We start from the raw sequence: 17,007 nt of genomic DNA, 5'->3' as shown, positions 1-17,007 counted from the left end.
TTATTTTCTGTAATAAAGTAATAGCACTTGGTTAGAGCTGATTAAGAGTTAATGCAATTTAAGGGGCATTGGACATAGTTTACTTGTGGTTATTTAAAAATTCTAGGCTGATTCCTCCTTTCACTGTACCCCCAGATTTTTGCCATTCCTTCTCCTACATTTTCATGTCTTTTCTGAAGAGAGAAGTTCTACAGTAGTCAAAAGCAAAGCAACCTGAAAGGAGTTTCCACTGACTTCAGCTTTCCCACAATTTGCTCAAATGGATGATGTGAGCAGCTGTTTTGCAGACCATCAAGGGTAGCTCTTAATACCAGTAACTGCAGGGAACATAGCTTTGGAGCAGTGGTGGGTTCTGGATCCCGTTCCAACCGATATGGTTGGAATGGGCCAGGTGGTGTCCATATGGACATGCGCAGTGTGCGCATGCATCTTAGTGCCTCCGCAAGCCTCCGTGATACTCCAGCTGCTCAGCGGAGCATCGCACAGATGCTGTACGCTCTGTGTGCATGCGCGGAAGCACCGAAGACTTAAAAGACCGGTAAGGAGGGCGGGTCCTCTGGAGTACTGGAACGGTATCCGATGCTGCGGGCAGGCTCCAGTACGCCTGTACCGGGGCGTACTGCCTGCAACCCACCACTGCTTTGGAGAGAGGCTTTTCTAGAAGTTTCATACATGTATTATAAATGATTTTGTCATTATCTTTTTCTTTGTAAGATAGTCTCTGTTAGATTTTATTGAACTGTTCTTGCATTATCCATTGTACTTTCTCTGTTATTTATTCTATACAAAAATGGCACATTGGACATTATCACTTATTTTTTCCAGTAATATTAAAGTGGTGTGAACATAGAGAAAGAGAGAGGTAATTTTTCTTAGTCCTAGTGTAGAATTCTTGTCAATGTCTAATAGTGAGAGAATTCACACATCCTGCTATAACAGCGATGGTGAACCTTTTTTGGCTCACATGCCATAAGTGGGGGCAGCGCAAGGGGGTAGTATGCGGGCGTGCCGTACCCATAATGCAATGTGCGACCCCCCCAGTGCGCATGCGTGCACTACAGGCGCTCCCCCCTATTTTTGCATGCTGTTTTTGCCCTCCCCAGTCTCCAGAGGCTTTAAAACAGCCTCCCCCGCTCCCCCGGAAGTCCTCCAGAGGCTTGAGGGACCTTCAGGGTGCTTCCCTGAAGCCTCCGGAGCAGTCAAAACGAATCTCCGAGCAAACCGGAAGTGACTTCCGGTTTGCTCGGAGGGTCGTTTTGAGTGCTCCGAAGGGATGAGGGACCTTCAGGATGCTTCCCTGAAGCCTCCGGAGCAGTCAAAGCAGTCCGTTCCTGAACTTCTGGTTTGCCCGTAGGGCTGGTTTTTTGCGCTCCGGAGGCTTCAGGGAAGCTCATGAAGCCTCCGGAGGGCCTTTGGGGAGGAGGCGGGGGAGGCTCTTTTCGCCCTCCCCAGGCTCCTATAAAGCCTCTGGAGCCTGGGGAGGGCGAAAAATGGCTTTTAAAAAGGGTGAACTCAGCTGGCCAGCGCATACATGCGCGCTGGCCAGTTGACAGGGCAGCGCCTCGCGTGCCCTAACAAATGGCTCCGTGTGCCACAGGTTCGCCATCACTGTACTATAACATAATATAGAAATTCAACCATCTATTGAGATTCTCAGTTATCCAGATCATGGTTGTCCCAAACGTGCTTTTTTCAAGAGGCAACAGTACTTCTGGTTTTTCTTTGAAGACATTTTACTTCTCATCCAAGAAGTTTCTTCAGCTCTGACTGGATGGTGAGAAATAATCCTTGTAGATAGCTGGTCATTTGCATTCTTTTATAGAGTCGTTGAGGCCACCTGGAGGTTTATCTGTGTTGTCAGGGGCAAATGAATAGTGCAAATGAGTGTGTAGCTTTCTTGGAACTGTAAATCCAACCATTGTGATTTGTAAATTATGGCTTATACTATATTGAAGCTAATAGGTTATTCAGTAAAGTACAACATAATGTATGGTACAGTGTATTTCTGTTTTTTGGTAGCAGATTCAAATATTGATCCTTTACATTTAGAGTCGGCTATTGCAACATCATTTACAGTGCATTCAGAAAGTATTCAAACTCCCTTCACTTTTGTCAATTTGCTGCAACCTGAATCTACAGTTGTTGAAAAATTCATAACAGACTTCCAGTTTGAGCGTTGGGTTGTGCTTTGCAATAGCCAAGGATGGAAGAGTTCACTCAGGAGCGATGCTGGTGAGGAAGGCAGCCGGGTCAGAGGCAGGCGTAGCCCAAGCTCTCTGGGACTGGTAAACAAGTGTGGGGAGGTGAAGGGAAGAGAGAAGACAGAGCGCTGGCAGGAGCCACAGGAGGAGTAGGGCAACAGCTTTTCTTCTTCCCTGTCCAGAAAAGGATTCTCCCTGCGCAAGAACAATGAGAGAGGGAGGCTCAAGGCGGCTCCACCCTAACCCAGAGGCAGCCAGGGTTGCTCTCGCCCTTGGGCAACAGCTCCACCTCTCCTCAAGCCAGGCAAGGAAGCCCGGTCCCCTGCCAGATCCACCCAAGGAAGAGAGAGAGAGAGGCTGAGGTGCCTCTCGCTGATCCAGACGAAGCAGCAAGCACCAGGCCACCACCCTTTCTGGATTAGTCTTAAATTCCACCCCACATCGCCTGAGAAAAGGAGCTTTATTTTCTTGCTCGCGCTGGGGAGCGTTGTAGTCTCTGGCCCTTAACTGCTTCTTCTAGCTTGGGGAGAGGCAGCTCACCTGAGCCCGGCTCTTTCTCTCCTTCCATGGGTGGATCTGGTGGGAGGAGCGGGCTTCCTTGCTGAACCTGAACGGGGGGAGGCGGAACTGTTGCCCGAGGGCAAGAGCAACCCCCAGCCGCCTTGTGCGGACAGACGTTGCAGGAGGGCAGGAAATAAGCCAGTCTTGCCAGAGACTAGAGAGCCTATGTGGGGAGAGAGGAGGCAGGCTGGCTTGAAAATGGTCAGTTGATTTGTGGTCGACGTGTCCTTTGCTTGTTGGGGTGCTCCCCTTTGTCCTTAGTGGCAGGGGGCATGTTTTCCCATTGTGACGCGGCGGAGGGCCGCAGTTCCTTCATGCCCTGCCTTGCTTTCGGAAGAGCGAACAGAGGGGCTCTGTTGGGCCGGTCGGTGCCCAGCGTGTCCCAGTCAAGGGGGCAAAGAGATACCGGCTTACACGCAGGAGCAAGGGCGCATTTAGGCATGCAGCTTTCTTAGCACCACTGCAAACTGGGCAGTGATGACGCCCCCCGATGCCCAGCGCCTTCCACCCACAGCGGCAGTGCCCGCAGCAGCGCTCCTCTTGATGGGGTGGCCGTGCTGGCCCGCTCCGGGCCCCAAGCCTCGCGACCACCCTGCCCAACCAAGCATGGCTGACCTGCGCCAGGAGGCACCTGGCAGCACCTGGTCTCCTTGGTGACGAGCGTTCAGTTGCGGGCACTCCACCAGCTTGGGCGCAGCCAGAGGCCCACAGGCTGCTCCGGGAGCCCCGAAGCCTTGGCTCGAAGGAACGTGCCCAGGCTGGAGGAGTGCCTGCAACCGACCAGCCATCACCAGGGAGACTGCCGTCGCTGCCAGGTGCCTCCCAGCACAGGTCAGCCGCACTTGGCTGGGCAGGCTGGTCACGAGGTTTGGGGCCCGGAGCAAGCCAGCGCTTGGCCGGTGGGGGGGGGAGTGTCACAACGCTTCAGGCCAGTACCACACGAGGCTGGCCGCCCCACCAAGAGGAGTGGTTGCCTCTGTTGCCTCCGAAGGCGACGGGGAACGGCAGGCGCTGCTGCTGCACATACGAGTGGAAAGCGCTTAGTCCGTTGCCTCTTCCTCCCTGTGCTCTGTCTCCCGGGCAGATGGAGCGAGAGCCCAGGGCCAAGCCCATCGGCCACAGCTGCCACTTCCAAGAGCAGCCTGATCTGCTCGCCCCCAGCCCAGTCCGGGAGACAGCAAAGAGCCTCGGGAGGTTCTCCAGAGGGGCGGGAGAGGCCGTTTTCACCCTCCCCAAGCTCCTAGAAAGCCCCTGGAACCTGGGGAGGGAGAAAAACGGGTCCATCGTGGGCCAAAACCAGAGGGGAGGGCAGGGGTCATGCGCACCGGGGGTATGCGTGCATGCGTTTGGGGGTCGTGCGCCTAGCAGCATGGGTATGGGCACCCCCCTGTACAACCTCCTTGTGCTCCCCCCACTTTTGGTACAAGATGGCAAAAAGGTTAGCCGTCACTGGTATAAGTATTCAGACCCTTCACTCAGTACTTTGTTGAAGCATCTTTGACAGCAATTACAGCTTCAGGTCTTTTGGGGTAAGATGCAACAAGCTTTGCACACCTGGATTGGAGAATCTTGTTCCTCACAGTCTGAGAGTCCTTCAAGTGCTTTTTTGCAAACGCCAAGTAGGCTTTCCTATGTTTGCATTGAGGAGAGGCTTCCCTCTAGCCAGTCTGCCATAAAGCTCAGATTAGTGGAGGGCTCCAGTAATGGTTGTCCTTCTGGAACTCGGTCCCATCTCCACACAGGATCTCTGAATCTCAGTCAAAGTGACTATTGGGTTCTTGGTCACCTCTCTTATTTAAATCCCTTCTCTTCCGATTGCTCAGTTTGACTGGGTGACCAACTCTTGGAAGAGTCCTGGTTGTGTCAGACTTCTTCCATTTGATAATTATGGAGACCACTGTACTCTTAGGAAATTTCACTACAGCAGAAATTTTATTATAGCCTTCACCAGATTTGTGCCTTGCAATAATCCTGTCTCTGAGTCTGCAGGCAGTTCCTTTGACCTCATGGCTTTTGCTCTGTTACAGTATGCATTGTCAGCTATGAGGCTTTCTATAGAGACATGAGTGTTTTTCCAAATCATGTCCAATCAATTTAATTTATGACAGGTGGACTCCACAAGGTGTAGAAACATGGCAGCAACAAACAAGAGAAATGGGAGGCACCAGAGCTAAATTTCACCTGTTGTTGCAAAGGGTCTGAATACTTATACTATTGTGATATTTCAGGTTTTTTTTATTTTTAATAAATTTACAGACATTTCATTCTGTCATTTTGGGATACTGAGTGTAGCTCAATGAGAAAAAAAATTCAGCAACTATAGAATCAGGCTAATTGACAAAAATGAAGGAGGGTCTGAATACTTTCTGAATGTACCGTATATTAAAGTTGTGTGATCTTCCAACTTGTTATTCCTTATTCCAAAAAGCAAGCACATGTACCTAATGCGCACTAAAAGAGGATGGGAGGGAAAAATGTAGTAAACATAGAAAGCACAGAAAACATTTAGCATGGTCGAGCAGGTAAGAAATCACAGTGTAACAAAGCCCTGAACTCAAGAGTGTTAAATATATTTTTTCCTGGATTGCTTAAGGAACAAATAATGTTCCTTAACTCAGTTGCAGGCCAACAGTTGGATAATTATTTGATTTTTTAATGTAATAAACATTTTTTCATGCAATATGATAGCCATGTTCAATAAATTGCTGGCATAGTATCATGTGTTAGAATGCTATTGCTATTTACAATATGGAAAAAATAATACTAATATGTTTAAAACTTTCTGAAATTTGTAAACCAGTTTGATTTATATTTCTAGTCTAAATTTCAGTAAATATGCTTGTTTCCTACTGTCATGTCTGAAATTGCTTTTATTTTAGTTTTTTCATAAGTTCATGTCCCTCCTATCACTTTTCTGACCTCATGTCATAATTGTCTGAGTCTAGGAATAGAAGACACAGAAGCAGAGCCTTTGAAGAATTTATATCCTAAATATATTCCCTAAATTAATTCCATTCTATTTTGTTTTTCTTGGCTTGTCTAATTTTCATGGAAATAATGGCTAACATTGGCTCTTTCATTGTGTGTCATTAGGGTCCCAAGCCAATGATTGACAAAATAACATTGGTAAGCTTGAGGGCTTTTGTTACTGAGTAGTTTCTGAGTTCTTTATGAACCTTTCTTATCCAATAGGAAAGGACAAAAAACAACACACCTTGTTGCAGCTCGTTGGTGCTAAATTTCTAAGTTTGAGGTATGGCTTTGTTAGAGTTCTCGGGTGTTTTCTCTTGAGAATATTGAGACTAGGATTTGTTTGGAACTAAGTGTATAGTCTGAAATATAAATAAAGCTTTTCTACCCCTACTGATTATATTCTAACATAACTAGTCCTCCCCCCCCCTTTTTCCCCCCCACTTTGGTCTGATTTTGTTTAACGTTCTGCTGATTTGAATGGAGATTACTTGGAAACTGAAAAAAAAGAAAAAGCTGATCTGGGGAATAGCTTTCTCCTACTTCCCAAAATTTTAAACCTGCATCATTGAACTATTCTCTTACATGCCTTTTTATTATAATTAATAGCAATATTAAATTATTAATATATTTAGTTGTATTATTTTCATGGTATTAAATTCCAGAATTGTTTATTTTAGGTCCCCACCCTGCTGCTACAACTACATTTTCTTAATAATATATGTTTTTCTAAAAACTTGAAACATTTAATCAATTCTTAAGAAGTGTTTCTTTTCTTTTTTACAGAATGCTGCCTTTTTGTATGGCCTTGGCTTGGTCTACTTCCATTACAACGCATTTCAGTGGTATGTGCAAAAACAACCTGGGAATGTTTTTATTTTGCTAACTGTCTACAATTTAGTGGGCCCTGAAAGAAAAAGTAGTTTAGTCTTTAAAGAATTTTAACAACTTTTTAAAACTACAGTGTAGATTGCTTAGCAGTAAGAATTAGGTTGGCATCTCTATATATCTTGTCCACTGTAATTCTGGTTCCATCATCCTTTGTTGGTATGTCCACTGATTTGTTCAGCACGAAAGTATGGAATGTTAGTATTCTCAGCCTTGGCCAAAACAAAATATGAAGGAATGTGAAATATTCAATGTTCCCTTTCTTCTTATCTGTCCTCATTTTCTCAAGTACCTTCCTTATGATTCTTAGATGCTCTGACATCGTAGTCTGGCATATTTCCCCCTTCCACCTGTTTTAAGTTCAGCAGGAAAGATTTGTCACATTCTTAATGTTTTGGTTCATATTCAGAACAATGTGTCCTTATTTCATTCTATGTGTAGACCTAAACATTCCTTTCATAAGAAGAGATTTTTTTGGTTGGTTATGGTTCAGCTTCAGATTTTTAAAATTGTTTTTGAACCAATATTAATCCAATTTTGAACTTTATTTTGAGGCTCAAAATTCATAATTATTTGTCTTGCATTTATGAACAAATGTCATTCTTTTAATTATTTTTTATGAATTGGCAACAGTTTTAAATCTCTGTATCACTGATTTCTAGATTGGCTGCCTTATAAATATCGTTGGGATTTATTTATAAAGAGACTCCCTAAAGAAGAGAAAGGGCTATCATTTTCTGCAGCAGATCATGTACTATACTACATTTCTGCCTGATCATTGAGATTGAACCATACATGTAGAAGAAAATATGAAGCTTATTCATGCCAACAATCATCAATAGATTGTGCTTAGAGCTTTTGGTAAACACATTTTCGTTTCCAATCAAAATGTTGGTGCCTCTAGGAAGTAAATTTAGTTAACATTAATGCAGTATGAAAATGAGTGTTGAATTAAGACTATATGTTAAAACATTAATTTTCTTATTTTAGTCAATGAAATTATTTCAGAGCTTGCCTTAATATTCTGCATAGTATTCATCTGTTCCTGAATAGTTGGGTCTTTTTCATTCACCATTATAGCATAGCATAGCATAGCATAGCATAGCATAGCATAGCATAGAATAGAATAGAATAGAATAGAATAGAATAACAGAGTTGGAAGGAACCTTGGAGGTCTTCTAGTCCAACCCCCTGCCTAGGCAGGAAACCCTATACCACTTCAGACAAATGGTTATCCAACATCTTAAAAACTTCCAATGTTGGAGCATTCACAACTTCTGGAAGCAAGTTGTTCCACTGATTAATGGTTTTAACTGTCAGGAAATTTCTCTTCAGTTCCAAGTTGCTTCTCTCCTTGGTTAGTTTCTACCCATTGCTTTTTGTTTTACCCTCAGGTGCTTTGGAGAAGAGTTTGACTCCCTCTTCTTTGTGGCAACCCCTGAGATATCAGAACACTGCTATCATGTCTCCCCTAGTCCTCCTTTTCATTAAACTAGACATACCCAGTTCCTGTAACTATTTTATTATATTTATTATTATTTATTAATTATAAGATATGTACCTGAGCATTTAGGATTTGGAATTTCTAGATTTTAGGCAGGGGCTCCTTTTAAGCACCTTTGGTTTGTTTTTGATCACAAAAATATTAGCAAAACATTAGCATTTGCCCTGGGGTTAAAATTATTTTGCTTTATTGGATTTTTTTTTCATTTTTGCTTTTCTAAAAGATTTGTCCTTCCATTGCAGCCCTCCAATCTTTGGCTTTATGGCCAAAGTTCTGGTATTTAGGGACTAATTTTTGGCTTGGTGAAGGTTGTTCAGTATACTGTTGTATAAATTCAACAGAGTTATTATATTTACTTCACTTTACTTCATCCAAACATTCTGTTATAATCTTAAGAATTATTTGGTGATTTTCTCTTCTATAAGAGATTGAGTGAATTTTACCCTCCATAGTAGCTCTTCAGGTCATTCTTATGCAATTATTGGCATTGAAGAAATTTCCATTAGCAGATGCAGAATTATTGTAAAAAAAATTGTCCTGCCTGATTCTAGTCAAGATAAAAGGGAGCTATTCATTGCCTCTCTATGCTAACGAGCACCCTCAAGTTTCTCTCATATCTGCCTTTTCCAACACCCTTGTTCTGTCTTTATTATTATCAAAACCCTTAGAGCCTGTGGCTACTGTTCCAATTCCTCTGTTGGAACATAGCTTTTTGGGTAGTTGTCACATTTTTAAATCAAATTGAACAGTTTTGTGTCTTACAAAGAAATCTTCATTTTTCTTTGGTTTGTTTCATTTCTCAGAATGTCAGTCACAGCTTAATGCTAGAATCAAGATATTTATGGAACTTAACATTTTCCCCAATCCATCAGGACCATAGGAAACAGTTTTGAGTGCCCATTATGACTTTACTATTTAAATGAACCATACAGCACCATTTTGCTATGATATTTATTCTTGGGGTTTCAAGACTCATCTAAAAATCAATCATTTACTCACAGTACTTTCCAAATGGATAGTAATAGCCATTGTACTTTGCTATGAGATAGCCAAACAGTTTTGCTCACTTTATTCCCCAAGAGGTGTCAGCACTGGCAAACATTCTGTGGGACATTTATTTATTTGATAAAATTTGTGTGCTACCTAATCAGTTTGGCACCCTGTGGCTTAGAACCTCGTAGGGTTGTTTTTTGCCCTCCGGAGCCTTCAGGGAAAACTCCTGAAGGCTCCTAAGGGCAAAAAACGGCCCTACGGACAAACCGGAAGTCACCATTTCCGAACTTCAAGGAAGCCTCCGGAGGGCAAAAAATGGTCTCAAAAGAAGGCCGAAGTCAGCTGGCCAGCACGCACATGTGCGCTGGAGGTGACAAGGCAATGCCTCACGTGCCCTAACAAATGACTCCGTGTGCCGCGGGCTAGGTTTGCCATCATGGCCCTAGAGCGTAGAACAATTATAGCAGCCTACTGAAAAAAACCAAAAAAACAAACAAAAACAAACAAAAACAAAACCCCAAACCTAACCAAAATATAGAAAATATCAAATTATATGGTGGTGAACCACATCCCAAAATCATTTGAACAAGTTTATTTCATCTGCATATACGTGTCATTGCTTAAATGACATAAATCTTTGTGAAGTTTATAGAATTAATATAAAAGTAAGGCACATTTAATTGCATCATCCAGTCAATTTAAAAAGTAGAAAAGAATTCATTTGTTATCACTGAGGAGTGTCAAGACAGAAATTTAATCTATTGCGCCTGAAGTCTACTAAATGTGATTGTTGAATTGAGATTTTACTTGTACTGTCAGTTATAATAGAGAAACCTATATGATGTTGCTTTTTTAAAGAACGAATTATGTTCCAAATGTAAAGTTTCCAGAAATTATTCAATTGCAGTTTGCCTTATTTTCAGTTTGCCAGAATGATGAATGATCAGGAAATCTAACAGGTGTAATCTAGATAGCACCTGGAGATTGATGGAACAGTCTTAACTTGAGTTTTGTGGTACAAAGGCACAGGCTACAATAAATTGTATAGATAATGATGAAAAGTGGTAGAAATTGTAGGTTTGTTTAGGTCACTGAATCTTTAAAATTTACTCTTGTGTATGAATATGAAGCAGAAAACTATTTTTAAGTTGTTGACATGTTCTGTTGTAGTGAACCAAAAGTTTACAGTTGTTTATAAAAAATTATAAAATGTTTATAAAAGCTTACAAAAGTTTCTGGTGCTATAAAGGGTTTTTTTTTTAGTTCGTTGCAAACAAATATGCTTTAACTGGCTATAGTTACCTATGTACATTTTTGTGAAATGTAAAACCCAATTTGAAACTACACATTCACTATTTAGTTATTTAGTTTAGTTATACTGTAGTAGCAAGGGGAGAGGAGAGGGATGGTTTTGTGTGTGTGCGCCCCGCTTGTGCAAGTGGAACTTCATGCACTCACCTGCCACATGCATGGCCCAGTTCCCAGTGGGCTGTGTCCCTATACTGAGCCACATCCTGGGGGTTGGGGGCCCCTATATCTAAAAGGAATTTATTTATGTATTTATCAACATTTTTGACTTCTGGCAACTAGTCCATTCAATTCTCCCAGCAAGTTTTTTCAAAAATGGGTTTCCATTGTCTTGTTCTAGGATTGAGACAGAATGACTGTCTCAAGGTCACCCAGCTGGCTTCATGCCTGAGGCAGAACTAGAACTCCTTCTCTCCTGGTTTCTACTCTGATATTTTAATCACTATACCAAACTGCCTCTTTTTCATTTAATATGTGCATTTTTCCTGGAGAATTTTCTTTTAAGAATATTTAACAACACAGAACATTTCAGTATCCATTTTTGTTTTCCCAGGGCAATTAAAGCATTTCGGGAAGTGCTTTATGTTGATCCCAGTTTTTGCCGCGCCAAGGAAATTCATTTACGACTTGGGCTTATGTTCAAAGTAAAGACAGATTTTGAGTCTAGTTTTAAGGTAAGTTTAAATTTTTAATAACAATGGATTTATTTGTTATTGCACTTGCTCCTCAGTATATCATAATTCAAATATGGATTTATTTTATTTTCTTTGAATGAATAATTAAATGAATTTATAGTCTGCCTATCCATATACTTGACTTTTGACCTTTAAAATTATATTACAGATGAAATTGGAATTTATTTATCAATTTATTGGATCTTGCAGCTACAGATAAACTCTGGATTGAAATAATTGAATCCTTAATTTTTTTTCTATTCACTATCCAGGGAGGTTTCAGAAGTGTATGCATGAAGTCTAGTCCCCATCATATGTAGAATAAGAATTAGATAATGATTGAGTGGAGGATATATTATAAACATGTTGTCAGCGTTCCAAATATCATGCAGAATTAAATCAGAATTCAAGGCAGAGCTATCGTTAAAGTTCCAATTTAATAAGACAGACATGTTGGCATTGTGCTATGAAATCCCAAATCTGATTCGCTTCCTGGGATTCCACCCAGTTGAAAGTTCATGATCTTATCCCCACACCCATAACCCATCACATGGTCCAATCTTCATCTTCCACGCTGGCATCTACACCCCTCTGCTTCCGGTCAGGTGTTGAGGTGCGGAGACAAAAGATGACCTTGAGCTTCTAGAAAAGAATCACAACAATACATTCCACAATCCTACTCCTTTCTATTCCCCCCTCCCAATTACTACACTAATGAAACAGCATAGGAAAATAATAGAAAGTGTGGCAGGCCAAAGATCCTAAAAGAAATATAACTACAGGCCTGACACATGTATTTTATGAACTAAAAAACTTGCCTTGATTATAATTTTTGAACACTTGATTACTGAAAATTGGCAGTCCTTTTAAAAGAATATTTAATATGCAGCTAATGAAATATTTTATAAGTAAACAAAATTCTTTGCTGCTTATTAAAACACAGCCTTGAGTTCTGACTGAACTTAACCTATCTGTGATATCTTTGCAGTGTAATATTGAGAATTAGTTCTTACTAGCTCTTGACTTCCAACCATTTGAAGTTACAACAGAAAAAACTGACATTACTGGTTCTTGCATTTATGATCATTGCAATGTCACAATAGTCAGAATTTGGGGATTTGGCAACCTGCATGTATTTACAAAAGTTGCGGAATCCCAAGGTCATTTGATCACCATTTGCAACTTTCCTGAGGGAATCAACAAACAAAGTCAATGAAAGGAAGCCATATTTACTTAATGACCACAATAAAACAGTAAACACAAGCACATTGCTTGGAGACAGAAGTTTCAATTCCAATTAGGGCATTAGTCAGGGATTACCTGTAATAATCTTGCTACTGTGCATATCTGAATCATAAACATGCACCACAATTTTCTCTCTTCTCTTTCTTATTATTGAAAAATAGTTCAGAATAATATTGAAAAGGTCTGATTATTGGTCAGTGGCATAAAGCTCTTTGGACTTGGTAGAAAATATTCTTGTGGATTTAAAGACTATTTACAAAATATTATACTAGAGTGAGGATGTAGTTATCCAGCTGCATAATTAGCATGCAAACTGAGTGATTTATGATATAGACAATAGCACTTATATATGGCTTCACATTGCCCCCAACAATCTGGGTTCTCATTTTACCCAACTCGGAAAGATGGAAGGCTGAGTCGACCTTGAACCGGTGAGACTCGAACTGCCAAACTGCTGTCAGCCAGCAATTAAGCAGAAGTAGCCTGCAGTACTGCATTCTAACCAGTTCACCATCGCAACTCAATATTCCTTTTATTGACAGCAATATAAAAGTCAGAAGCCCTTATGCTTTCTAGTGCAGAGTAACATCAAGGGATTTAACACACCATTATTCAGATTTTAGAAAGAAGGGACACTGTTAATATTGGGCATTGTTCGTTGGATAAGAAAATTAAAAATCAATTTTGAATGGGGACTGATAAAGAGAATTATAAAGACAAGCAGGTGAATAAAAAGTTGAAGAAAAGTACAGAGTCAAAATTAGAGCAGTCTAGAAACGTTTTTCACTCCAATAACTTTTACTGGAATTTTCTAAAGAACCTTTAACAATCTAGATTAAAATTAACTGATGTCTCAATATTTTAATACAATATTACTCCTTTAGGCATATGCCATGTAGGAAAAGAATAGATCTAAGCATGTGATCTTAGACCAGACATTCTTTATTTATTTTGTGCAGATGAAAGGCTTTGTATTTGTCCTGTTGATTCCTCTGTTTTGATTCTGGAGCCCACAGTGGAAGAAATTGCTTACAACTTAACCTCCTTTCTTTAAAAGAATAGATTCTGATTTTGAAGCATTCTAGAGCACAAACAAATGGGTTGATTTAGCAGTACATATTGCAGCCTCGTTTTTAACCTTGCTTGTCAGATATGTTTCTGCCTGTTTGACATGACTTTGATTATGCAGGCATTTCTATGTCCTTTGTCACACTTCATTCATAGTTTATAAGTTATCATTCTCAAAGATTTGAACTTAGCTATGATTTTCTAGCTATGATAAACACATGTAAAATTTATTTTAAGTATTTAATCTTGACTTTTTGAACAATCTGTTAAATAAACTTCCAATTCTAGCACATCATAGCATTCAATATCTTTAAAAAACTGATATTTTTCTTTGACTTTTTAAAAAAAAATCTAGTTCTAGGGTTAAGTGTTATTTTGACTTGGCAGTTTGAGGCACAATGAAATAACATTGTAGAAATATCAACAAAACTAAGAAATAGACAATTCTGGTTTTCAATATGTAGTGATGAAGAAAATTATTGTTTATATATAATTGTTAATAATGGATAGTTACCAAATACTGTACTTTTAATTATTTGCAAAGATTACATCAATCATTTTATTGCAAACTTTAACTATCGAATTAATTACTTTTAGACAATCCTCTTCTGATTTGGATTTCTTTAGATGGATTTCTGCCTTGAAATATATGGTTATCTGGCTTCTCCTGCATAAACGATTTCATACAGTAATACCTGGCTTCAGTACTGCAATATTTGTATGAGATGCAGATATTTACTAATGTTAGTTTGATGAAGAAATTTAGAGCTGGATGTTTAATATGATGAGTTGGTAGTTATAGTGGTGAAGATAATAAATAGCTTATTTGGGGGTAAATCCAAAGATGCTTTTTCAAAAGGCAGCTAGACTTCCTTTGTCTTTCCTTGAAGACATTTTGCTTCTCATCTAAAAAGTTCTTCAGTTCTGAATGAATGGTAGAGAATGGGCGTTGGTCCTACCCCAGATACACATTCCCATAGGTAGGGAGGAGCAGCCAGGATTGGGTGTTACTCTCGTTTTCTGCCTGGAGATTGAGCCTGTCATCTTTTTGATGATGCCCCTTGCTACTGGATCCTTCCCATTTTCGGTGAAGGCGTGGAGATGACGAGGCCTATGGCCTGCAAAAAATATAAGCACACACACACACACCCGGCAGGACCAGGTGGTTCTAAGGGTGGGGCTGGCTGCTCCTCCCTACTTATGAATATAGACATCTCAGGTAGGACCAACGCCCCTTCTCCATAGTGAAAGGGAGGAACAGCCAGTCTTGCTGGTGGGAAGCAGTCTTGCCGCTCAGTCTTGCTGGTGGGAAGCAGTCTGATCCTGAATCTCCTGCTCCATGTGGACCTTCTGGAGGACTCGCCTACCAAAAGCTGCTTTGGCAGATGAGAAGATATCCAGCGAATAAAAGGAGATGACCAGGTCGCTGCTTGACAGACCTCCTCTATGGAAGCCTGAGTAGCCATAGTCGTGGCCACACTTCTGGTGGAATGGGCCATGTTACGCCTCAGCACTGGAAGGACCTGCAGTTCGTAGGCCTTGGTGATGCACGCCCAAATCCAACATCCACAGTTGATGGAGAAGATTTGGTGCCCAGAGTGGAAGGCTGAAAGAAGACGAACAACACCTCTGTCCTCCGTGAAAGGATGTGCGCTTGAGAGTCCTACTCACATCTAAGGTGTGCCACTTCCTCTCCAGAGTGTGAGATGCCCCCGGACCGAAATTTGGCAGGATCAATTCCTGGGCCTGGTGAAACCAGGAATTCACTTTAGGGATGAAGGAGGGGTCCAGTCTGAGTACCACCCTGTCAGAGTTGGAGATACATAAGTCTTCCCTCACTGAGAAAGCTGCCAGCTCCAAAATTCTCCTGGGTGACGTGATGTCAACCAGGAAGGTCACCTTACAGGTCAGGAAACGCAGTGTAGCCGACCTCAGCAGTTCAAAGTGATTCCCCGTGACGACGTTTAGAACCTTTGATAGGACCCAGGTGGGGTACCTGTGTACCACTGGTGGCTTCAAGTTTGTTGCGCCCCTGAAAAACCTGGGAAAGAGGCCCCGGTGACCCATATGAAAGGACGGATGACAAAGCAGCCACTTTTCTACGGATCGTGTTAGATGTCAGCCCCATGTCCAGTCTGTCCTGAAGAAAATCCAGGATCTGACTGACTGACACTGAATAAAGGTTGAAGTCCTTGCTCGAGCACCAGCTACAAAAGGTAGTCCAGGTTGCATTATATATCCTGTCTGTGGAAGGCTGCCTAGAAGCCTGAATTGTCCTGATTACCCTAGAGGAGAAGTTGTCCCTGCTCAGGACTCCCTGCTCAAATGCCAGCCGGTCAACTGGAGCCACTGAGGGTTCACATGGACTTTGTCCCAAGGTATCCTCCAGGGTCTTTCCATAGACAGACTCGCAAGGTCAGCGAACCATGGCCTTCTGGGCCATTGTGGTGCGAGAAGCAGAAGGTGAGTCCTGTCCTCGAGAACCTTCCTGATGACCCCTGGGATCAGAGGGAGAGGGGAGAAGGCATAAAGAAGTCCCTGGGGCCATGGATTGCGAAGGGCATCTACCGCTTCTGCTCCTGGTGCCGGAAACCTGGCAAAGAACCTGAGTAGTTGTGTGTTGTCTGATGTGGCAAAAAGATCCAGGACTGGGGAGTCAAAGCGGTCTGTCAGTTCCTGGAATAGGACTGGTTGCAGGCACTACTCCAATTGATCTACTGTGGCCCTGCTGAGCGAGTCCGCTGTCACATTGTTCATCCTGAAATGTGTTCTGCCCACAGGGACGGAAGATGTCTCTGCCCAGAGACCTAGCGACTCTACCTCTTGCATGAGGAGTCTTGACTGGGTTCCCCCTAGGCAGTTTATATGGGTCTTGGTGGCAACATTGTCCATCAGGATCAGAACGTGCTGTCCCGATACAGAGTTCTTGAATTTTTTGAGTGCCAGGTGCACCATCCTCAATTCTAGCCAGTTGGCTCAGGTCTGCCTGAATCCATTGGCCTTGTGCTAGAAGGGACTGGAAATGTGCTCCCCAGCTGAACAGACTGGCATCTGTCATGATAGTTAGATGGGTGGGAGTCTTGAACAAGGATCCCCTGGTGATAACCTGGGATGTCCACCATTCTAGGGACTTCAAAATGCTCGGTGGCATTCGAACTCTGACCTTTGAGTGGCTCTTGCCTGAGAGTTGGTATGGCAGGAGGAACCATTGGGGAGTCCTGAGATGTAGATGAGCCCATGGGACAATGGATATGCAGGATACCATCTGGCCCATGAACTGAGACAGGAGTGCCAGAGGAACCGACCCCTCTTGTAATAGTTGGTGTGTCATAGTCTTTAGTCTGTATTTCCTTGAAGAGGAAAACCTCGGATCCTTACCATGTCTATGACCGCTCCCAGGTGTAGCATGCGGTTGGTTGGCGACAGATGGCTCTTGTTGAAGTTGATCAGGAACCCGTGTTCTTGGAGCACTCTGATGGTAATGTTGAGATCCTCCTTCGCCTGCGCCTATGCGGATGACTGCAGGAGGATGTCGTCCAAGCAGCACTGGATTTTCACTGGCACTGCCCGAATATGAGCTGCCAAGACTGCTAAG

General features: G+C 42.1%; 1 protein-coding gene across 7 annotated transcripts in view; it reads left to right on the top strand.

The window, feature by feature from the left end:
- KDM6A (lysine demethylase 6A) overlaps nucleotides 1-17,007 on the top strand; it is a 189,847-nt gene that overhangs the window by 69,798 nt on the left and 103,042 nt on the right. For 6 of the 7 annotated variants that reach the window (XM_081951358.1, XM_081951359.1, XM_081951356.1 and 3 more), the window contains 2 exons: nucleotides 6,519-6,577; nucleotides 10,979-11,099. In XM_081951358.1, coding sequence (XP_081807484.1) covers nucleotides 6,519-6,577; nucleotides 10,979-11,099 — 180 coding nt within the window. Of the gene's footprint in view, nucleotides 1-5,980; nucleotides 6,016-6,518; nucleotides 6,578-10,978; nucleotides 11,100-17,007 lie in introns of those variants that run through there. The other variant, XM_081951360.1, reaches the window with a different exon arrangement.

This window comes from Natrix helvetica (assembly GCF_964273705.1).
Source record: "Natrix helvetica genome assembly, chromosome: 4".
NCBI classification, from domain to species: Eukaryota; Metazoa; Chordata; class Lepidosauria; order Squamata; family Natricidae; genus Natrix; species Natrix helvetica.
This window is presented reverse-complemented; position numbering and strand designations above follow the sequence as displayed.